This window comes from Staurois parvus, unplaced genomic scaffold (genome assembly GCF_062004578.1).
Source record: "Staurois parvus isolate SC_StPar_1 unplaced genomic scaffold, SC_StPar_1.0 ptg000173l, whole genome shotgun sequence".
In the NCBI taxonomy this organism is placed as follows: Eukaryota; Metazoa; Chordata; class Amphibia; order Anura; family Ranidae; genus Staurois; species Staurois parvus.
The window spans coordinates 2359079-2383029 of record NW_028317969.1 but is presented as its reverse complement, the minus strand read 5'-3'; the positions used below and the strand labels follow the sequence as shown (position 1 = coordinate 2383029).

At 42.0% G+C, this 23951-nt stretch overlaps 1 protein-coding gene across 1 annotated transcript in view; it reads right to left on the bottom strand.

Annotated features, from left to right (window-relative positions):
- The window catches only part of MYO7A (myosin VIIA), a 305599-nt gene that overhangs the window by 15217 nt on the left and 266431 nt on the right, over window positions 1-23951 (bottom strand). The window contains exons 39-44 of the mRNA XM_089676754.1: window positions 22324-22479; window positions 19320-19425; window positions 13764-13877; window positions 9798-9885; window positions 6207-6313; window positions 624-809 (exon numbers count right to left, since the gene is read on the bottom strand). Of these exons, the coding sequence (XP_089532880.1) occupies window positions 624-809; window positions 6207-6313; window positions 9798-9885; window positions 13764-13877; window positions 19320-19425; window positions 22324-22479 (757 nt within the window). The remainder of the gene's footprint in view (window positions 1-623; window positions 810-6206; window positions 6314-9797; window positions 9886-13763; window positions 13878-19319; window positions 19426-22323; window positions 22480-23951) is intronic.

Sequence of the window (23951 nt, the reverse complement as noted above, 5' to 3'; positions counted from 1 at the left end):
CAGATTATGGGCAGTAATTGTAGCACCAGACCTCCTCTGTAAATCTAAAGTGGTAACCTGTAAGAGCTTTTAAAGTGCCGCCTATGAATAGTAAAATTTACGTAGTTTGACACCATTGCTTGGGCGTTTGCAATTTTAAAGTGCGGCATGTTTGGTATCTATTTACTCGGCAGAACATCACCTCTATATTTGACAAAAAATAGAGTTATGGATTGTGTTTTTTTGTAAAAAACACATTTTTATCCGAAAAAAAAAATGGCATTTGAAACCGCTGTGCAAATACTGTTTGACATAAAAAATTAAAAAACCCACTTATTCTCTAGGGCCTCTGCTTTAAAAAAATAGACAATGTTTGGGGATTCTAAGATATTTTCTAGTACAAAAAAAATAGTTACATGTAAACAAAACGTGCCAGAAAAAGCCTAATCTTCAAGTGATTACTAACTACTGATATCTGAGGTTCCTCAGTCTAATTCTAGTGCCTATTGGACTGAACCTCATTTTTAAATACCCTGTACAACTGACTTGAATATGGAGGTAGACTGTCTGATTGTATATCTATTTCTGTGACTTCAATTGATTTTTTATTCAAATTTGAGATCCAATTATTATCTTTGACCCACCCGCTTCCAGTCATCGGGATTCAGTTGCCGGATGAGATCTTGAGGGACTAGTTCCTTTAACATCTTGGGGATATTTGGGAAATAGGACTTATCATCTTCGAACTTGACTCTGTAGATGAGAGCTGCCAAGTGGAGGACATCTTCTCTTGTGCACTTATGGTATCCGCGTAAGTATTTTGGGAGTTCCTGCAATATAACACATTTGAGGAAGATAGCATTAAAAGGACCTGTCACTTTGTAGAAATCATGGGAACCAACAGATAAGAAAACCACACAATTGTAACTGACATAATGCAACATGTTTATGTGTCTTCATAGCTACTGTTGTCCGAAGACAAGGCCATCTTAACCCCCTCACGCCTAAGGGTAAAATGAATCTGAACACCTAAGCACAATTTTGCAACGTTGACATGTGTTAGTAAAACCGTACATATCACAACTTCTTTATACAGCCAGGTGAATTATACTTTGTTTTTTTTTCAGGACAAATTGGGCTTTCAATTGGTGGTAAATGGTAATGGAGATTTCCTGATTTATTTTTTTTTTATTATCAAAGGAAAACTGGCCCAAAATAGTAGAAATTTATTTAGCTGTGTGCTTCTTGTTACTATCATATACTACCACCAAAGAACAACCCAAAATAAATTTTCCATCTCTTGGCGATCGCAGCGATACCTTATATGTGTATGTTATTTGTTGTTTGTACCCGTAGTACAGCCCAGAAACAATAGTGCGCATTTTGTTTTTCAGGACAAATTGTGATTTCATTTGGTGGTAAATGGAGATTTCCTGATTTATTTTTTTTTATTATCAAAGGAAAACTTTCCCAAAATAGTAGAAAAAAAATATTTTTTTTATTTAGCTGTGTGCTTCTTGTTATGACCATAACCTACCACCAAAGAACAACCCAAAATAAATTTTCCATCTCTTGACGATCGCAGCGTTACCATATATGTGTATGTTATTTGTTGTTTGTACACGTAGTACAGTCCAGAAACAACAGTGCGCATTTTGTTTTTCAGGACAAATTGGGATTTCATTTGGTGGTAAATGGATATTTCCTGATTTATTTTTTTTTATTATCAAAGGAAAACTGGCCCAAAATAGTAGAAAAATTTTTTTTATTTATTTAGCTGTGTGCTTCTTGTTACTACCATAACCTACCACCAAAGAACAACCCAAAATAGATTTTCTAGCTCTTGGCGATCGCAGCGATACGCATTTTGTTTTTGTTTTTACCTAAAACACACTGACACTAATAATTTAAAAAAAAAAACATTTGACCCTGACCCAAACACTAACCCTGGCACTGAACTAGATCATACCTAGGTCTAGGTATTTTTCCATTTATTTTTTATTATTTATTTATTTTAAATTTTTTTACAGGTTTTTTTTTCTCTATGCAAGGGGGGGGGGAGAGAGAGAGAGAGATACAATGGATCTCTCTCCTCCATTCAGAAAAAAAAAAAACAGGGAGGGCGAGCTGTACAGTCACTGATCAATGTGATAGCCAATCAGAGGCTATCACAGCAATCATGTGACCCAGAACTCCCAATCGTTAGAACGGGACCCCTGGAACTCTTAGTGGCACCCTGGTCTTTGTGCTGGGAGCACACTGTGTGACGCACTCTCAGCACAAAGACAGGTATGTAAAGATGCGTCCCCATGGAAAAAAGCCCAGTTCTGTGAGGCCGCATGTTTGTTTTACGTCGGCGTGAAGAGGTTAAAGAAAGGGGTACCTTTAAATCCTGACAGTCTACCTCCTCCTGCTGACTCTCTCCTGTTCCCCAACTGAAGTCCTGAGTTACTCGTCCTGTTTAAGCTCCAAGTTGCTCTATGCCAGAGATTATATTGGGCTAACAATCTTCTCCTTGCCACTGTTTGACAGTGCTAGAGACTAGTTCCTCAGATGAAAGAAAGAGAGGGTCACATGCTCTCAGCATATCCAAGCAGAACTGGGTATTTTCATGGGCTATGGCCGGAGGACATTGTGTTGGAGGAGTGTGTAATGTACAGTTGCAAGAAAAAGTATGTGAACCCCTTGGGATTACGTGGAGTTTTGCATGAATTGGGCATAAAATGTGCTCTGAACGTCATCTAAGTCACAACAATAGAAGAACACAGTCTGCTGAACATAATACTACACAAACATTAGATGTTGCCATGGTTTAATTGCACATAACATGTAAACATTCACAGTACAGGGAGGAAAAAGTATGTGAGGCCCTAGCTTAATGACTTCTCCCAGAGCTAATTGGAGCCAGGAGTGAGCCAACCTTGACTCCAATCAGTGTGATGATATTGGATGTGTTGCTGACAGCTGTCCTGCCCTTAAAAAACACACACCTGTTTTGCGTTTACTGGTTTCAAGAAGCACTGTCTGATGTGAACCATGCCTCACAGAAAAGAGCTCTCAGAAGACCTACGATCAAGAATTGTTGACTTGCATGAAGCTGGAAAGGGTTACAAAAGTATCTCCAAAAGCCTTGATGTTCATGTGTCCACGGTAAGACAGACTGTCTACAAATGGAGAAAGTTTAGCACTGTTGCTACTCTCCCTAGGCGTGGTCGTCCTGTAAAAATGACTGCAAGAGCACAGCGCAGAATGTTGCATGAGGTAAAGAAGAATCCCAGAGTGTCAGCTAAAGACCTACAGAAATCTCTGGCACAAGCTAACATTTTTGTTGACACATCTACAAGAAAACATTAAACAAGAATGGAGTACATGGGAGGACACCACGGAGGAAGCCATTGCTGTCCAAAAAGAATATTGCAGCACGTTTGAAGTTTGCAAAAGAGCACCTGGATGTTCCACAGCACTACTGGCAAAATATACTGTGGACAGATGAAACCAAGATTGAGTTGTTTGGGAAGAACACACAACACTATGTGTGGAGAAAAAAAGGCACAGCACACCAACATCCAAACCTCATCCCCACTGTAAAACATGGCGGAGGGAGCATCATGGTTTGGGGCTGCTTTGCTGCCTCAGAGCCTGGACGGATTGTTGTCATTGATGGGAAAATGAATTCCAGAGTTTATCAAGACATTTTGCAGGAAAACGTACGCCCATCTGTCCGCCAACTGAAGCTCCGCAGAGGATGGGTGATGCAACAGGACAATGACCCAAAGCATACAAGTAATTCAACAAAACAATGGCTGCAACAGCACAGAATACGCCTTCTGGAGTGGCCCAGTCAGAGTCCTGACCTCAACCCAATTGAAATGCTGTGGCATGACCTTAAGAGAGTGATTCACACCAGACATCCCAAGAATACTGCTACACTGAAACAGTTTTGTGAAGAGGAGTGGTCCAAAATTACTCCAGATCATTGTGCAGGTCTGATCTGCAACTACAGGAAACGTTTGGTTGAGGTTATTGCTGCCAAAGGAGGGTCAACCAGTTATTAAGTCCAAAGGTTCACATACTTTTTCCTCCCTGCACTGTGAATGTTTACATGTTATGTGCAATTAAACCATGGCAACATCTAATGTTTGTGTAGTATTATGTTCAGCAGACTGTGTTCTTCTATTGTTGTGACTTAGATGACGTTCAGAGCACATTTTATGCCCAATTCATGCAAAACTCCATGTAATCCCAAGGGGTTCACATACTTTTTCTTGCAACTGTAAGTATCAACAGAAAGGGAAAAGAGCCATGCCTGAATGGACAAAGTTTGAGGTATACTTTGAGTCTTAAAATCTTATATCTTTTACTTTTTTTCAGCCTGCAGCCTGAACATCCAGTGCTGAGACTGGATCCAGCTCTAGTACAGATATCACAGGAGGTCACTAGCTCAGCACCTCCTCTATTCAGAAAAAGCCTTGAATTCTGGAAGACTTGCTGTGGTATTTTTACTATAGCCGGAACTACAAGTCTCAGTGCCTGATGCTCGGAATAATTAAAAAGTAAAGATTTAAGAAATAAGGCACCCAGAGATGAGGCATACCTCACTAGAGAAAACTTATATTTGCTGTGCAAATTTTATTTATTATTTATTACAGGTTCTTATATAGCACAGTCAATTTACACAGCACTTTACATATATATATATTGTACACATCATACATACACATAGTAGAGCCAATTTAGACAGGATCCAATTAACCTACCAGCATGTCTTTGGAGTGTGGGAGGAAACCGGAGTACCCGGAGGAAACCCACGTAGGCACAGGGAGAACATGCAAACTCCAGGCAGGTGGTGCCGTGGTTGGGATTTGAACCGATGACCCTAGTACTGCCAGGTAGATGTTTTAACCATTTAGCCACTGTGCTGCCCTTAATGTACACAAATAGTATTTGGCTTACTTTAGCTTTAACTGTTTACTTTTTTCCTTGTTAATGCTGGCCCCTTGAAAAACTTTTTGAGATCACCAATGGCTTAAATTTCTTAGCCTAGGACTAAGGAATTCAGAGGCTGCTATCTTAAACTGTTACTAAACCCAGGACCCTGCATTCATGATATCTGGTCTCCCACAGTGCACAGAACATGGAAATGAAATTACATAGTTACATAGTTAGTTTGGCTGAAAAAAGACAAAAGTCTATCCAGTTCAACCATTAAAAATAAAAGTTATAATCCTATACCCACAGTTGATCCAGAGGAAGGCAAAAAACCCAGCAAAGCATGATCCAATTTGTTCCCGCAGGGAAAAAAATTCCTTCCTGATCCCCAGAGAGGCAATCGGATATTCCCTGGATCAACTTTACCTATAAATGTTATATCCAGTTATATTCTGTGTATCTAAGAAAGAATCCAGGACTTTTTTAAAGCAATCCACTGAGCTGGTCAGAACCAACTAATTTACATACAATACAACTCAATACAATTATTGTAGTAAATATAAACTGCTAAATACCTTTTCTCATCAGCAGTATATAGCAGTCTTGTGACTTCTATCAGTGTCCAGCCGAGCACTGGTTAAAGCTTGTAGGAGGAGTTTTCATTCTGCTGACTGTCCTATGAGGCTGCATGACCCCTGACCCTCTGTCTGGAAAGTTCTGATTGGCGCTGTGCTCATTACATGCACCCTCCCAAAGATAAAAAAAACTTTCTAACAATACACATTGAACTGAGCTTGTGCAGAGTGAATCCTATCTGTAGATGAATTGGGGACAGTAAAGAAGGGGAGGATCAGAGAAGACAGGATCAAACAGGCTTTTAACACAATGCAGGATTAACCCCTTAGGTTCCACAATGAGTATAACAAGCATGCGTTACTGCATATACAGACTGATTTTACTGTTGTGGGTTTAGTAACACTTTAACACAAAGGACATCTGCAGAGTTATAGTTATATTGAATAAATTATCCTCAGCATTCTTCTGAATGTACTGTACATGTTCCAAGCCCCCAAGGATCTGCTGTAGTAGAGCATTAGGGTACTTAAACCATATGCACCTCCACCAATAGACTTGACTTATAACAAAAAGAGCCTTAGTTTTGTGAAAGGTAGGTTAGGCCTCACTGGAACAAGGTCTCTGCTGAATGGATGTAACCTTAATTAAGTGAAAGGATTTTAGTTTTTTTAGGAGGTTTATAATAAGATATAAGCTGGGGCTTTAAAGAAAAATGAAAATACCTGGTAGTAGTGGAAGATGGAGTCAGCCATGGGATCCTTCGCAGGAACTGTATTTGTCCACAATTTTTTCATGAAGAACACTTGGTAGGTGAGAGAAGGCACTATCCCTGCAAACAAACATAGCATTGTCTGATGGTGTTGTGCTGATTGTAGAATTGGACTCTTTGTGTGGCAAAGCAACAAATGCAACTATGCATAATGGGGGTGATTTACTAAAACTGATGCACACAGAATCTGGTGCAACTGTGAATTTTAGCCAATCAGCTTCTAACTTCAGCTTGTTCAATTAAGCATTGGCAACAAAACCTGGAAGTTGATTGGTTTCTGTGCAGAGTTGCACCAGATTTTGCGCTTTCCAGTTTTAGTAAATAAACCCCAATGTCTGTAATGTCAAATTGTCATGGGAATCACAGCAAGCGTTCACCAAGCAAGGCCCCCTTAGACAGTCTGTCTAATGAAGGGGTCTGTCTGACAAAGGGGTAGTTTGAAAAAGCTTTGATTTCTACTGCAGTTAGGCAGTAAATGTACACTGCTGAAAAAAATTAAAGGAACACTTTGAAAACACATCAGATCTCAATGGGGAAAAAAATCACTTGCTGCATTTCTATACTGATATGGACGGGGTAATGTGTTAGGAATGTAACGATGCCCTATTATTTGATGAAAATGAAAATGATCGACCCACAGAGGGCTGAATTCAAAGACAACCCGAAAATCAAAGTGAAAAAATGATGCAGCAGGCTAGTCCATTTTGCTGAAATGTCATTGCAGCAACTCAAAATGGTACTACGTAGTTTGTATGGCCCCCACGTGCTTGTTTGCATGCTTGACAACATAGGGGCATGTTCCTAATGAGACAATGGATGGTGTCCTGGGGGATTTCCTCCCACATCTGGACCAGGGCATCACTGAGCTCTTGGACAGTGTTGGATGGACGAAAACATGACATCCCAGAGGTGTTCTATTGGATTTAGGTCAGGCGAGCGTGGGGGCTGTTCAATGGTATCAATTCCTTCATCCTCCAGGAACTGCCTTCATACTCTCACCACATGAGGCCGGGCGATTGCCTCTTGGGGGATCAGCGTAGGGTCTGACAATGGGTCCAAGGATTTAATCCCCATACCTAATGGCAGTCAGGGTGCCATTGTCTAGCCTGTTGAGGTCTGTGCGTCCCTCCATGGATATGCCTCCCCAGACCATCACTGACCCACCAGCAAAATGGTCATGCTAAATGATGTTACAGGCAGCAGAACGTTCTCCACGGCTTCTCTAGACCCTTTCACATCTGTCACATGTGGTCAGGGTGAACCTGCTCTTGTCTGTGAAAAGCACAGGGTGCCAGTGGTGGACCTGCCAATTCTGGTGTTCAATGGCAAATGCCAATTGAGCTCTAAGTTACCGGGCAGTGAGCACAGGGCCCACTAGAGGACGTTGGGTCCTCAGGCCACCTTCATGAAGTCTGTTTCTGATTGTTTGGTCAGAGACATTCACACCAGTGGCCTGCTGGAGGTCATTCTGTAGGACTCTGGCAGTGCTCATCCTGTTCCTCCTTGAACAAAGGAGCAGATACCGGTCCTGCTGATGGGTTAAGGACCTTCTACGGCCCTGTCCAGCTCTCCTAGAGTAACTGCCTGTCTCCTGGAATCTCCTCCATGCTCTTGAGACTGTGCTGAGAGGCACAGCAAACCTTCTCACAATGGCATGTATTGATGTGCCATCCTGGAGGAGTTGGACTGCCTCTGCAACCTCTGTAGGGTTCAGGTATCACCTCATGCTACCAGTAGTGACACTGACCCTAGCCAAATGCAAAACTAGTGAAAAACAGTCAGAAAAGATGAGTAGGGAAAAAAATGTCTGTGGTGTCCACCTGTAAAGCCATTTCTATTTTGGGGGTTGTCTCATCGTTGCCCATCTAGTGCACCTGTTGTTAATTTCATTAACACCAAAGCAGCTGAAACCGATTAACAACCCCCTCTGCTACTTAACTGACCAGATCAATATTCCAGGAGTTTAATTGTCTCGAGTCTATACTCTGATTAAAAATTGTTCCTTTAATTTTTTTGAGCAGTATAGTACCTTCAATTCCTTTTTCTTTTTTTAATATTTACTTTTTTAAATTCAGTTCTACGTCAAATAAATTGAGTGGTTTGTATAAATGCTAAAGTAGACCTCCAGAAAAAAAAGTTTAATTTTTTTGGGAAGAGTGGGGAAGGTCAGATTTTTGTCTCTGTCTGTGTTCTTGTTAGCAAGATATTCTCAACCATGACCCAGCCAACCACAAAAACCTTTGCAGAGCGTGACGTCATTCCACCGCCGGAGCCACGAGGAGGCCCGGCGGTCATCATTACTGGGGTCAGTACTGCTGTATTTTATCTTTTACATGATGTACTACATGCATACTGCCCTGCTGTTTTAATAATAAAAACTCGTTTTTTGGACATACTGGGCATCTGTTTCTTGGGGTTCCTGCCTGGAGCTTTCACTCCCATAGAAAAAGCACTTTGCCATCCTGAGAGGAGGTTTTTTCCTGAAGTACCTGGCTGACCTTAAGGGGACCCCCTGGACCTATCTTAGGAGTCTGTGATGACCCACCGTGAGGGAGATGCCTGGCTTCTGATGTACCCAATGCTTGTGATGCATGATCACACATGCGCATAACCCATGCATTTCCGGTGAGTGCGCATTTCTGTTATTCTGACAGAGTGGAGGCCGTGGGAATTCGTATATCTACAGTTTACCACTGTGGATATTGTACTATCACCTTATTGACTTTTCATCTTTTTAAGCGCTGCACTCTATTGTTTTGAGACTGATTGTTTGTATTTGAGGCATTATGGTTGCCTAAAGTGTTCTAGCTGCTGACATTTATGAGAGCGCTCACTATTTATCTTTTATATAATTAACCACAAAAACCTGACACAGGTTCTGACTCCTTCCCACCATACCCAAAGTTAAAAGAAAAAAATTTACTTTACTCAGTGATGCCTTTCAGTGCACATCAGTGCCCTCTATCAGTGCCCACCATTGCTGCCTACCAGTGCCCATCAGTGCAGCCTATCAGTGCAGCCTCATCAGTGCATATCAGTGAAGGAGAAAAATCACTTATTTACACAACTTTATAACAGGAAAAAAACTTTTTTTTTCCAAATTTTTGGTCTTTTTTTTGTTTGTTTAGCAAAAAATAAAAACCCCAGTGGTGATTAAATATCACCAAAAGAAAGCTATATTTGTCCCAATAGAATGATACAAATTTAATTTGGGTACAGTGTTGCATGACCATGGAGTTGTCATTCAAAGTGCAACAGCGCTGAAAGCTGAAAATTGGCCTGGGCAGGAAGGGGGTAAAAGTGCCCGGTAGGCAAGTAGTTAAACCTTCTGTAATTTTTAATGGGGCTTTGACATGTTATCTCTTTAAAAAAATACATGTTTTCTATGCTGGAGATCTTTGAATTCTTCCATGTTGTTCAAGTAGATCTCTAGGTCTCCGGAACTGCCTATCCCTGTTGTTGACAAATAGCATAGTTGACAGATATCACACCAAAAGTCGAGAGGCACACAACAAGCATGTTACCATGTAGCCATCATGCTTACCATCCTTGGAAGGTCGGGCTTTCTTTATCCAGTCTGTCAGATGTCTTACAAAGTCGAAGAAAAAGTCTCCTTCTGGGACACTTATAACCTAAAAAAAAGAATACACACTTTTAGTAGGTAAAAACTTTGGGAGTCCCAACATGGTGTGAGTAATACTGAATAAAGGTTAAAGTGCATCTAAAGCCACTGTTTTTGTATAGAACGTAAAAGGTTTACATTTTTATTGCCGCCTGTGCCCTGACTGGAGAGATTCACCCTTTCTGTTTGTCCTGGTGACTATTCACACCAGATCTAAAGTTTTGAGTTGTCTCTAGAGTAAGAGATGACAGGAATCCTTCCACTGGGGAACCTTGTTTGATCACAATTGTCCCTTTGGAGAATTCTTCAGCACTTTACATTAGGAGTCTTGGGAGGCAGGTTCTATTAAGATACACTTGAGCAGAGCTGCATTTGAATGCTAAAGGGAAGCCTTTGACAACAACATCCATCTACAGGAGCCCTTTACAAGGTGCCCAAAGAAGAGCACTGCACAGGAACCATCTGATGTCTATGACCACCGCTAATACACAGAATAGACTTACAATTGGAAAAAAGTCTTCTTTTCATTTATGTTATAAATATATGAATAGAACTCCTCAAAGTGGCTGTGTCTTCTAACTTTCCAAGCTGTGCCACCATACAAGTTAACATACAATCACACAATTTCATTTCATGTTCATATTTTATGCTAAGCTAAATGAAGACTTTCCTGGCTCGGCTTCTACATAAGGATATGATCTATTTATCCGCAATTATCTATTCTCCCCTTACCTCTTCCCCATTTGGGGTTTTTTGTTTTTGTTTTTTTTCTCTCTTTTCTAAACCCCCCCCCCCTTCCCCCACTACACCACTGCACACTCCTTTCTCTAACTGTCCTATTCTTTTGGACTTATCTTTATTCTTCTTGTTCATTTTATTAATTTTGAAACATAGGGGGGAAGGCATAGACAATTGGCATTAGACATTGTACAGGCTGTGAAATACAGAGAAAAATGTACACAGCAGACATGTCTTTAAACAAATAGGGAGAGAAAACGTCAAACAAAAAGTGCAATGCAAACAAGCTTGTAACTCTAGGCATACAGAGATTATTTTAGGAAAAGGTAACGATGTGCTAAAGAGAGTTCGTTCATTGGGATTAGAGACTCTCCAGAGATACTTAAGGAGTTGGGGAGAGGCCGAGGGGGACCAAGAAAGAGTGGAGGGGGGGGGGGGAGGTGGCGGGAATGACTCCAGGACCAGTGAGAAAGAATATACATAATATGTGAGACCGGTTAGAAGTGGTACCAGCATTGTGTAGGAAAAAAAAAATATTTAATCTAATTTGGATCAAGGAAGAAGGAGGGATTCGTCAAAGTTTTGCGGAAGGAAATTTTCGACCCAGGGAGTCCAGACATTCAAGAACTTAGGAATTGTATCAAGAATTGTGGCTTCAACTTTTGCGTGTATCATAGCTTGTGTTACTCTGGTTTTAACAGCAGCAGTGCTTAAGGCGGGGACTTTCCAAGATTTTGCTATGACCTGCTTGGCTGCTGTGGTAACTTGCATGATAAGTTTGAATTGTGACGACGTCACATTGGGAGGGCATAGGTTGAGAAGAGCTGTTGTTGGGGTGGGTTGGAGTATGTTTGTACTAAGTCTGGATATCATAGTGAAGACATCCGTCCAAAAGGACTTGGCTACTGGACAATCCCACCAGATGTGGTAGTATGTTCCCCGGTCTACACAGCCTCTAAAACAGTTGGGGGAGTAGCTAGGAGTATATTTTGCGATTCTCTATAGTTGGTTTCCAAGGCCGCAACGTTCTGTGAAGATGATTTCGTATTGGCCCATATGTGATCCCAGTCAGATTGATTTAAATGCCTATCCAAGTCTGTTTCCCACCTACAGGTATATGAAGGGAAGGATGCGGTGGCCGAAGTTGTAATGAGGGAGTATAGATAGGAAATGAGGCCGCGCCTATGGGGGTCTTTATAGCAAACTCGCTCAAAGGGACACATGGTATTAGTTTGGTTGGGTATTTTAGCATAGGGGCCATAAAAGTGTTGCAGCTGTAGATACCAGAATATTTAAGAGGCTGGGAGGCTATACGCCTCCTGTAGTGAGGCGAAGGATTTGAATTTATTTCTCTACAAGAAGTGATGAGTGCAGAGTAGGTTAGCTGAGGTCCATAATTTAAATGAGAGTGGCGAAGACCAGGCCGGGGGAAAAGCTGGATTCTTTAGATGTGAGAGTAACGGGTTATGCAAGGATTGGAGAGGGTAGCGAGTCCTGAATTTGTCCCATAATGATAGAAAGTGAGAGGTAATGGGGTTTGTTATCGAGCGGCGGTCACTTGGTCTGAGCCAAAGTAAGTTAGCCGTAGAAAGGGGATCACAATCTATAGATTCAAGAGCAACCCACTGAGGTATTTCATAGGTCGCATGGTATTTTGGCAACTGAGCCAGGTGTGCCGCCTGATAATATTTACCGATGTTTGGTAGACCAAGACCTCCGTTAAGTTTGGAGCGATAAAGGGTGGAGCGGGGTACGCGGGGGCGGATAGTGCCCCACACATAGGATGAAATGCGACGCTGTAGAAAGCTAAGATAGTGGGGAGGTACTGGGATTGGGAGAACTCTGAAAAGATACAAAATTTTTGAAAGTATTGACATCTTTATGACCGTTATTCTGCCAAGCCATGCGAGAGGTAAGGAGGACCACTTAGTCATAAGAGCGGTAAGATGTGTTAACATAGGAGTATAATTAGCTGTATAAAGGTCTGATAAAATAGGGGTTAGTTTGATTCCCAAGAAAGGAATATGATTCCGAGACCAGGGAAATGGAAGTATATGCTTCAAATGTGCCAGCTCCTTAGCGGGGAGGGAAATATTAAGTGCCGTGGATTTGTGGGGGTTTATTATAAGGCCAGAGAGTACTCCGAACCTCTCGAGAAGCCGGAGGAGGGGAGGTGAGGAGGTCAAAGGAGAAGTGAGAAAAAGCAGAACGTCATCCACAAAGAGGCATAATTTATGGTGGGAGACACCTATTTCAAGTCCTCGGACATCCGGATTAGCTCTGATTAGGAGGGCAAGTGGTTCTATGGCCAAAGCAAAGAGTAAAGGGGAGAGAGGGCAACCTTGCCTTTTTCCCTGGGAGATTGGAAAGTGAGCAGATCTATGCCCCAGGTATCTAATGCTAGCCGATGGCTCTCGGTACAAAGAGAAAACCCAGGTTAAAAAATGCGGGCCAAAACCCCAGCGGTTCAGAATGTAGCGTAAATAGGGCCATGAAACCGTGTCAAATGCCTTCCTTATGTCCAGGGACAGGAAACAGGTAGGAATATCACGGGATTTAGCAATATGCGCCAGAAGAGTTGCGCATCTGACGTTGTCTCCGGCCTGCCGAGATGGAATGAATCCCACCTGGTCATTATGGATTAAGGAACCTATACACATATTAAGGCGTGTGATCTTTATTCTTCTTTTTGTATACACTCTCATCATTCACTTAGCCCCAACAGAATATAGCATTTATTCTCTTACAGGCGCAACTACTTCAATGTAACTCACATATTCTTAATCCGGATGCACAACACAGAACATACACGCTTTTCAAGGCTACCATTACCCAACACTTTATACTCCCTCAACATAAGAGCTCACTATTATATGGGTCAGTATCCATTATTATATATATTACCTCGTCTAGTATACTCTTTATATCTGCAGATATGTAATATGCACTTGTTTTAATGTATTGTCCTACTCTGATTGCACTGTAGTCTACAACTATGACCCGTCTGCGATACGGGAGGCTGTCTACTGTGTCTATGCTCGGACTGTGATCCGTAGTTGTATATGCATTGATATGCCCTTTTTTCTTCTAAAAAAATATTTTATGGAAAAAATGTCATGTTCTGAGGCTCCAAACTTCTGTCATTGTCACCTTATCAGAAATCTTCACAAACAGGCTGAAACCTTCCGGGGATTTCAGGAGCAGTCGGTTAGCAATATCTTGGCAGAAATCCTTGGCTTTGGTGCTAGATTCTACTTCGAATGCCTGTAAGACATGAACAGCCGAACATTCAGTTGGACTTTTCTTGATGTAAATTTGCAGCAGAAAATTGGACTACTTAAGAGAAACAAAGTTGTCTTTCATAGCAACTAACTAAATCCATGCTTAAAGATTAAGTTAACTTTCCAAGTAAACCTGTAAATCTAAAGTTTAAAGCTTAAACCCCAACTGCAGCTCTGTCCGGTTTACTGCCTCCCACCCCCATTTAAAAAAATTGTGTATACATACCTTTTTCCGGGTACATAACAAAAAAGGCCTTTTCCTTTTTTTCATCATTGGTGGAAGTCCAGTCCTGAATTTTGCAGAACAGTGCCACATCATGATGATGATGTACTCTGCAGCATTCTCCTATCGGTCAAGGGTTGGTCTTTGACACCATGGGTTCCCATAAATTTGGATGAATAACCATGAGTGTTGTTCAATCTAGAGGAGCAGCCCCATCTCGTAGTACAGAGGACCTTTAGCAAGGGACAGTGCTGGAGATAGGGTGAGCATTGCAGCAAGAGCTGCTTTTTTTATTTTAACCTTTTTTGTGGATTATTTTTGTTTTTACCAATATGGAGTTGGGCCTCAACTCCAGATGAAACTACACAATTTGAAACACATATGAAATCGAAACACAACTGTATACCTGCCAAAGAATTTGTTACCTTGTATAGCCAGTTTTCTGATCCAGGCACTCCAATAAAACTAGGGACTAGACATTTGTGTAGACTACACTGCACTTAAAGCAGAGATCCAGCTGAAAAAATAAAAAATAAAAGTCAGCAGCTACAAAAATTGTAGCTGCTGACTTTTAAAATACCGCCACTTACCTGTCCCTTGGTCCAGTGGTGTCCTCACTACCGCTGGTTTAACCGGCCATCCTCTCTCCCTGGTGCCAGCATCTTTATTGTGGGCACCCGGCTGTGACAGCTTGCGGCTTCACAGCCGGGGGGCCACTGCGCATGCACGAGAAGCGCTGCGCTTTGTGAATGGACCCGTAGTCTTCTGGGACCTGTCACAAGTCCCAGAAGACTACGGGGAGGTGGGGGGAGGACAATGAAGACTATGAAGAGGGGGGAGGACAACTTCCATTTCCGATCGCCTAGGCGATCGCAGTGGAAGTAGGAGCTGGTACCTGTCAAATTCGGGTACCAGCTCCCCCCCGCTCCCCAAAGGTGCCAATCCTTAATGGGGAGCGGGGAACAAAGCATTCAAATCATACTTCCCCTTTAGGTGGAGCGCCGCTTTAAGTAATACAGCCTGATCCAAGACCTGCCCTAGCCTGTGACTGGGCAACAAAGAAGCAACACACTTTTGATTCAATCCATGTTCTATCATCTCCTGTAAGCATATTTGATGGTGGCACTGTTTAATGCAACAGAGCTCTGATTGGCTCAGTGAATTGCCCCTCCCTCTCCTTGTCTGAATACTGCTGTGCATAACAATCACAGGAGGCTAGTAATATAGATTTGGATACATTTGCTAAATTAGATGTAAAAATATATATTTTTTAATACATATATTTTACTGGATTAAACAGTATTTTTCCTGTAGTTTGACCTTACACTAACCCTACAACCAGTGCTCAGTCCTTAAAATCAGCTTACACCCCTAAATCTGGAACTAACTGTTACAGACCCAACCTGGACAGGGGCTTTTCGAGGGGACTGCAGGCTAGACTCTTGCCTACTGACCATGGGCCCTGGCATTTGAGGGGGCTCTATTCTTTGGGAGGTGTGTGCCTGGGGGATCTTTGAAGAAGTTTTACTTCGGATTCAAGTCCGTGTGTCCCCAAAACACACAGACTCCGAGAACTAAAGGACCAGGATACAGATTTGGGGTCTCTGTGCCCAAACCAACATGCTTCAACCCCCTGCTAGATTCACAGCAGATGTTAATATAATCAGCTCAAAACCCGATGCTGAGGTCTCTTGCTGTAATCTGTTTATTAAGGTGTAATATCTTTACTGTGTCCCATTGTTAATTGAGTTATCTATTGTTTCTGCCTGTTGGCTAGTCCTCCTGGAGGTTCCTACATGATGGTATTACTCTTGTGTCAACTTAACCTTGTTAACTAAGCAGTGTGGTATGTTTATCCAAATGTGTAATGTTTGTTTTACTGTTCATGTGGGGCCTGCCCTTATTTCTGAAAAACCTGTATTTCTGTTCAATAAACAGTTCCAGTTGCACCTAAGCTAGTGTCGTCTAGTCCTTGGGTGCAATGCCCAGCTATGATACCTTGGTCCTGTGTCCCAGTGGTGTGGAAGCAGTTCTCTGACTGAGGCACTCAAGCGGAATGCCAGGCAGCCCGTCACACTATCATTTTGACATTTTTCTACTATTTGTACCTATATTTGTGTAGAGGTAAAATGCACTCATGATCTGTTGTTGAATACAGGATGATGTAGTGTTGTGTGACTTCGGCTGCCTGTTGCTTAAAGCAGGAATAGTTAGAGAAAAAAAACACTGATTTGGTGATAAAAAAAGGAACATTTAGACAATTCAGACAGATCACTAAAGTCAATTAAAGCATTAAAATTCTCGCTCACATTAGTTTGATAATGAACAATTTTGATAATGAAAAAAAAAAATAGAATACTGGATAATCTTTTTGTAGTCAGTGATGGACTGCTCCCTTTTCGATGATGAAAACAGAACAAAGCTTTCACAACCAAAACCAAATCTGCCAGATAAAATGGGAAAATGAATGTGGCAGGTCCCATAAGCTTGCAGTTTGGCTAAGGATAGGCAGAGCTCTCAAAATCCCTTCCAGGAGAGGATTGGGAACTTTTAGCCTGGGAGGCAAACACAACCAACTGGTCCTTTTAAGGGAGGGTTGGTTTCCTGTAGACTAAAGAAAGTGAACCGCACAATGTCTGCTGCCATAATTATGAGTGGCTACAGTGAAAGATGGGTTCTTAAGGAACATGGCCTATATAAATTAAACCTTGGGATCAGGGGCAGACTGACAACTCATGGGGCCCCCAGGCAATAGGGTATCATGGGGCCCCTGTGTCCTTGCCCAAACTCATCTTTTTCATACCTTTTTCATAGGCTTTTTTGAGTTTGGGCGAGGACACAGGGGCCCCATGATCCCCTATTGCCCGGGGGCCCCATGAGTTGTCAGTCCGCCCCTAGTTCCAAGGCCAATTAAGGGCGCATTCACACCACTTAGGGTGATACATATCAGGGGAGGAGAGGTCACTGTGTTTGGTAGGAGGTTGCTGCACAAGGAGCAATAAAGTTTAATGAAGATGTAAGTAGAGGTAGTGTCAGGGATGCGGGTGTGACCAGAAGTGTGTGGACTGACACAGGGAAACGTAGGCTTCAGATATGGTAAATAATATAATTTATTAAGACTAACAATACAAACATAAACGCAGTGCACCAAACCCCAAGCTAACACAAATACATACAACAAGGTGAAACAAACCCAAACCTAAACTGATATAGATACACAGGTACATACACATATAGAGCACAACGTAGTCAGGCAGGCCGGGTCGATAACTACCGGGCAGGTAGGTACAGGACGATCAGGCGGAGAGTAGTCAGGTCACGAGCTGGGTACAGCAACTAATGGACAGGTAGGTACAGGGGGTCAGGCAGAGAATGGTCAGGGTCACAAGCCAGGGATCAAACAGGAGAAGTCAGCAGAGGTCAGGATCAGGCAGGGTCGGCAACAAGTCAGGCAGAAACAGTAATGCAGGTTACAAGATACAGGGGCCCATGGAAAAACACAGACCAAGGCACAGACTGCAGGTCTGGCCATCCCTTAAATACACCACCTGCAATCAGCCCCAGGTGATGGCTAATTGCCGAAGTGAACCTCTGGTTGTTGAGAGCACCCGCTGGTCAGCCCTGGTACTGCAGCCCACAAGGCAGGTGAGTCCCACCACTATTGGCAAGTCCATTCCTGACAGGTAGTGTGGCCCCTTTCCATGCACGTTGGTGGATGGTATATTATGACAAAACTTTTCATGTGCACATACCTCCCAACTTTCTGAGATGGGAATAAGGGACACCTATAAGCAAAAGTACATATTCATAGGACACACAGCCCTGCCAAGCCCCCTAACATGGAGAATTTATACGCAAAAAATGATTGGTGAAACCCACAAGGGCTTTTTTTTTTACCACACTATCCTTTTTTATTGGCTTTTGAAATGTACAAATGCAAAAATTCAGAAATTGGATGAAAGGCTTAACACTGGAAAACACTTTTTGATAGATAAATAGTGCGTTTTTAATACGGGTATATACAGCAGGCCAAAATATTAGACAAGGGACCGAGGAGGAAAGAGGAACAGAAGGACTTTATTCCAAATGAGGGATAGTCCCTCAAAATCAGGGACAGTTGGGAGCTATGTGTATATACTGAAAAAAAGGGGTGCTTTAAAGAATGAAATGTGTAAATAGTGAAGCTAAACAAGATGAAATCCACTTTGTGAAAATGATAGGGACTTGTTTAAATAAAATACCATGACACCATAAAAAATAATCCTGATCAGTCAGCTTCAATTATGCCATATCTGATTCCAAAGCTTTTCCCCTCCCTCCAATTGCTCTGGATGACCCTTTGTAACCTCACTTACAATGCAGGTCTGCTGGTCCTGCATTGTCAGAGTAACTGTGACCAACAGAGTGGCAAAGAGAAGCAGTTTGGTAGAACTGGCCATGCAGTTTGGAGGAGGGCTCCAGGAGCGAAGAATAAAGTAGGCATACTGTATATGCTTTTTATGTTGCTGCTAAATAAAATTAACATTAAACCCTTGCAGTTCACGAGGGCCCCACTGCAAAAGTTAATCCCCCCCCCTCCAGAGATCAGTTTTAACCATTGAGCACAACACATTTTACAAATTTGGATTCTTCCAGCACTGATTTTCTTCCAGATATCAGAATTCCATCACATAATATCTCAGAGCCACATGGGAAGCTGATGCTGGAATATATCTGTCCATCAGGCAGGAGTAGACATCTTTGCAATGGCCAGGAGCTGTTACTGACTGGAGGTCCCGGACTGATCACTGTTTGAGTGGGGCATTATCTTCAATGAGGGCCACCAGATAATCATATTTTTAGTACTGGCCCGGGGGACAAATGTCCCTTCCCACCAAGCAGGGCCGTGAAAAGGGGGGGGGGGGGGCACAGGAGGGGGAGCTGCCCTGGGCACAAGGGGACAGAGAATTGGACATAGGGCAGTAAACCGATTCTACAGCATGCATTATCAGTGATGGAGGGGGGTGCAGTTCCACATCCTTGCCCTGGGCGCTAGATGAACTTGTCGCAGCACTGCCACCAAGTCTACATCTCCCCTGGGCATCTGCCCGTATACTAACTCAATGTCCTACATCTTATCTTCTTTATTTGTAATGTACAGCGCTGAGCGAACCATTGGCGCTTTATAAATACTGTATAATAATAATAATAATAATCTCTCACCTCATCTGTGTCATCAGGGAAATACACTTTGTGGAAAATCTGGGTGGTTTTGTGCTGAATTGCTTCAACCTCTACCAGATGCGGCGGGTACTTCCTCGAGCCATTCCTACACCAAGGAAAAAGAGTTACTGAGTTGTATGAGAATCATCTTGCTACTACTATATCATTTATACTAAAAAACATTGACATGGAAAACTAACCAAACCATGAACAATTTAAAGGAAACCTGAATGTAAATGTGTATACTGCCATTGTTGGCTTCATCAAGAAATCCTGGCTTTAGTGCTATTGTCCTGGAACAAGTATGTATACCAAGGGCTATGACTTTTGAAAAACCTGTGGGCTCATCTTATTTTCTTAACTGGTCCCCAATGCACAGAGGAGGCACTTCCAAATAATGATAATATCTTTTTAGCTCCTTGGAATTTCCAAGGATTCCATGATAGTTTCTTGGCTTGCCTTTTCCCATGCCTGTGTCTTCCTATTGGCCAACAGATAAAAATGGACGTGGGAGGAGGTGGGCCACAGAACAAGCATGAAATTTGCAGTTGTTGTCTGCATAGTAGAACACTCCAGATTTAGGGTATCCCGGGGCACAATGAAGATAATCTATAGATATAGCAGGGTTTGCTATATGAACCAAGAAAAAAAAATTAGGAACAGCCACTGACTGACTAGTGGTCAGTGATGCTTATATGCCCAGACCAGGTTCAGCAGCACCAATGTACACTGGTTAGCTCGACAGTAACTCTATCTCTAAATACTTTTTTCATATTAGCTGTCAATGTGCTACTCTGTGAAAGGCACAATGACGGCTCAATGGGCAGTTTATTTTTTTAAACAAATATTAGTGATTGCCATGATTTACTATCATAGTAGCCATGTGACCGGGAACCAGACTGGTTACTGATCGTCAATCAGAGAACTAGGCGCCCCGAGCTGCTCTCAGCTTCTAGTTCCGAAAGGTAGTTTGGACTAACATTTCCACAAAATAGGACTTGGTGCTGGGGATTGGGAGGTTTCAACTCACTGGCTGCACTTTATTTTGGGTATGTGCTTGAGCTGCTGTTAGAAACCACGGGGCTCCATACAGCCAACCTGACAGTCCCCCCTCCCCCCCCCAAAAAAAGCACAGTTCACTATGTTTCAGTTATGAATGAACACAGTGAGTGATCAGTACTGATCACTCATGTGCATTTGTTCATTCAGGAAAGGAAGGGGCTGGTAAATGTGACATATTTAACGGAACTTTCCCTCACTCTCCACCTGAAGGATCCCATTGTGTGCTTACAGTTCCAATGTGTATATATATATATATATATATATATACACCTACATTTTTTTCTCTCACATACAAATGTTTTAGAATTACCACCTACAGGCAGAAGGTGGTGACCAACCAACACGAAAAGCTGAAATCACAGATGCATTGTAGACCTCAACAGCAGGAAATCAATTACATGCAGATTGACTCACAGAGGAGGGATACATCTACTGTATATCATCTTCCTCTCTCCTTGAAGAGATGTTAAATACCCTTTAAAACTCTTGTATTACATCACATTCAGGTATCTCCAAAATCCAGATAGCTAAATATACACTTTATATACACTCACTGGCCACTTTATTAGGTACACCTTGCTAGTACTGGGTTGGACCCCCTTTTGCCTTCAGAACTGCCTTAATTCTTCGTGGCATAGATTCAACAAGGTTTTGAAAACATTCCTCAGAGATTTTGATCCATATTGACATGGGTTATTGTTGTCTTTCTTTCATCTCAAACCAGTCTGCCTATTCTTCTCTGACATCAACAAGGCATTTTCATCTACACAACTGCTGCTCACTGGATATTTTCTCTTTTTCAGACCATTCTCTATAAACCCTAGAGATGGTTGTGTGTAAGAATCCCAGTATATCAGCAGTTTTTTAATTACTTAGACCAGCCTGTCTGCCACCAACAACCATGCCATGTTCAAAGTCACTTAAATCCAATTGTTTCCCAATTCTGATGCTCATTTTGAACTTCAGCAAGTCATCTTCACCATGTGTACATGCCTAAATGCATTGAGTTGTTGCAACTGGCTGATTAGCAATTTGTGTTACCAAGCAATTGAACAGGTGCACCTAATAAAGTGGCCACTGAGTGTATATCAAATTCAAGTCTATTGTGGCCAGAAAACAAATAGCCAAGAGGGTCAGTCCTAGCCCTCCTACCTTCCATGAATGGTTGGACAGCATTCCAATTATGGTGAAACTGCATGGCTGTGTCTCATTTGGTCTTCTCTACCATTGACATAGGTACCATTGGTCTCCATACTACCATTGACATAGGCATACCACCTCAATCACCACTAAGTAGGGAGCCTACCAACAATTTCATATGCAACCTCAGGAATTTGTGGAGGGTTTTGGATTTGGATATATGACTCAGATCCTATTTGTACTGTGGGCTATACAAAATACCATACTTGAATGTTATTAGTGAAAGCAAACTAATTTTTCACCATATATCCCAGAAATATCATACTACAGTATCATGTGACCAGCTATATGGCAGAGATTTTGTTTTGTAGAAAGAAATGGGGTGAAGGGATGTGAAGTTTAAAAATAAAAATTTGATAGGGGAAAAAAAACATTTGGTAGCTACTTGCTGAGGAAGAAAATGAAAACAGAATATACAGCATAGTTCCAATAGTTCTGTCAGATACACAGAGCCTACATAATTTCTAAAATGAAAAGTGGAATCTGATTGGTAAGGACAGCAAAGACACTTTCATACCCAAGGTACTAAATAAAAAACATAATCCGTACCGGAGTCTATATACATCCTCCAGACCCAAGGCACCCAATAACAAGCATAACCCGTATCTGAGTCTACATACAGTACATCCTCTAGCAGAGTGTACCTAACCTCTACATTTCTCTTGAAGAGCAAGTACAGTTTGTAGCTCCTACTCCTGACACTGTCATTCTCTGGTGCTGGTGTTATGCAATATTTTCATACCGGATAGCTCTCTGAAGCCTGTGCATGCAGTCGGCAGCCAGGACATGCTGCTTGTGGGATTGAATGAACCTCTGCACATGGGGGAGAAGAATATTGCTGGGTGGGAAGAGCCCAGTGGCTAACCATAGCAGCTCCCATCCCTTCTCCTCGCTGTACCTGGAAGACAAGCAAAAATAGGAGACTCTTAGCACTGCTTAAAAATTACTCATAGCATATAGATAGCTGTAGGGTTATTCAGCAGTAATACAATCAGCACAGTGAAAAGAAAATGTTTTTATAAGGTGTTTTATAGAGGTTTTCTATATTTTCCAGCTCATTTTATTTTGTTAAACCATTTTCATCCTTTTTATAGAAGTTTTGATCAGCAGAGGTCAATCAGATCATTAGTGAAACATCTTCAACGTTACAGAACAAGTCCAGTTGAATGAGACTCACTACTACTGGCTTTACCATTACACATTTAATTTCCCTTATAAATCAATAGACCCAGGCAACCGTTATGATAGAGACTTAAAGTTACCACCTTATTTGGTTTGACATCTGACTATATGAATTTTAAAGATGTACAAATATAAAAGCAGCTAATAATTTGTGTCTACTATACACATGTGGAAAATTTGCTGCTGCCCCAGCATGGACCAAGGTTCTTGTAGTTTTTTGCTAGTGCAGGCCAAGGTTCTTACAATCTTTTTTTTTAGTGTAGGCAAAGGTCCTTGTAGCCTTTTTAATTAGTGTAGGCCAAGGCTCTTGGAGGATTTCTTTCCTAATATAAGCAAAAGTTCTTCTAACTTTTTTCTTGATGTAGGACAAGGTTTGTTACCTTCTTCCTAGTGTAGGCCAAGGTTCTTGTAGGTCAAAGTCTTTGCAGCTTCTTTCCTAGTATAGGCCAAGGTTCTTGCAGCTTCTCTAGTGGAAACCAACATTCATGTAGCCTTTTAGATAGTGCAGGCCAAGGTTCTTGCAACCTTTTGTCTAGTGTAAGACAAAGGTCCTTGTAGCCTTTTTAATTAGTGTAGACCAAGGAACTTGGAGGCTTTTTCCCCCAATATAGGCCAAATTTCTTCTAATCCTTTTCTTGGTCACATTATTCCAACAATAAGCACGCATATAATGAAATTTGAGCCACAGGATGCGGTAATGATCAGCCTCGCAGGAGTGTTGACACACTCCGTCAGTACTCGCCGTAATGATGATCCGATACGTGGTGACGTCACTGCCCCTCCCCAACGCGTTGCGCCACAGGGAAAAACGTAGCTTCGTCTGGGGGATGTACATCATTACGGCGAGTACTGACGGAGTGTGTCAACACTCCTGCGAGGCTGATCATTACCGCATCCTGTGGCTCAAATTTCATTATATGCGTGCTTATTGTTGGAATAATGTGAGTGCAATATGGGAGCACATTAAAGAGAGTTCATATATACCTTGGATAAGGCACCATATTTCTCATTTTCTTTCTTCTATGGGTCATATGAGGATATATTGAGCATTGGAGTGAGGAGAGGCTCTAGCAGGGAGGAATCCTTATGTCTACATAGGCTCACAGGACGATCCGTAGGTCTCCATCCATATCACCATAAGCGGCTTGAAAGGAGAGTATAATATCGGCATCTTCTAAAAACTTTTTT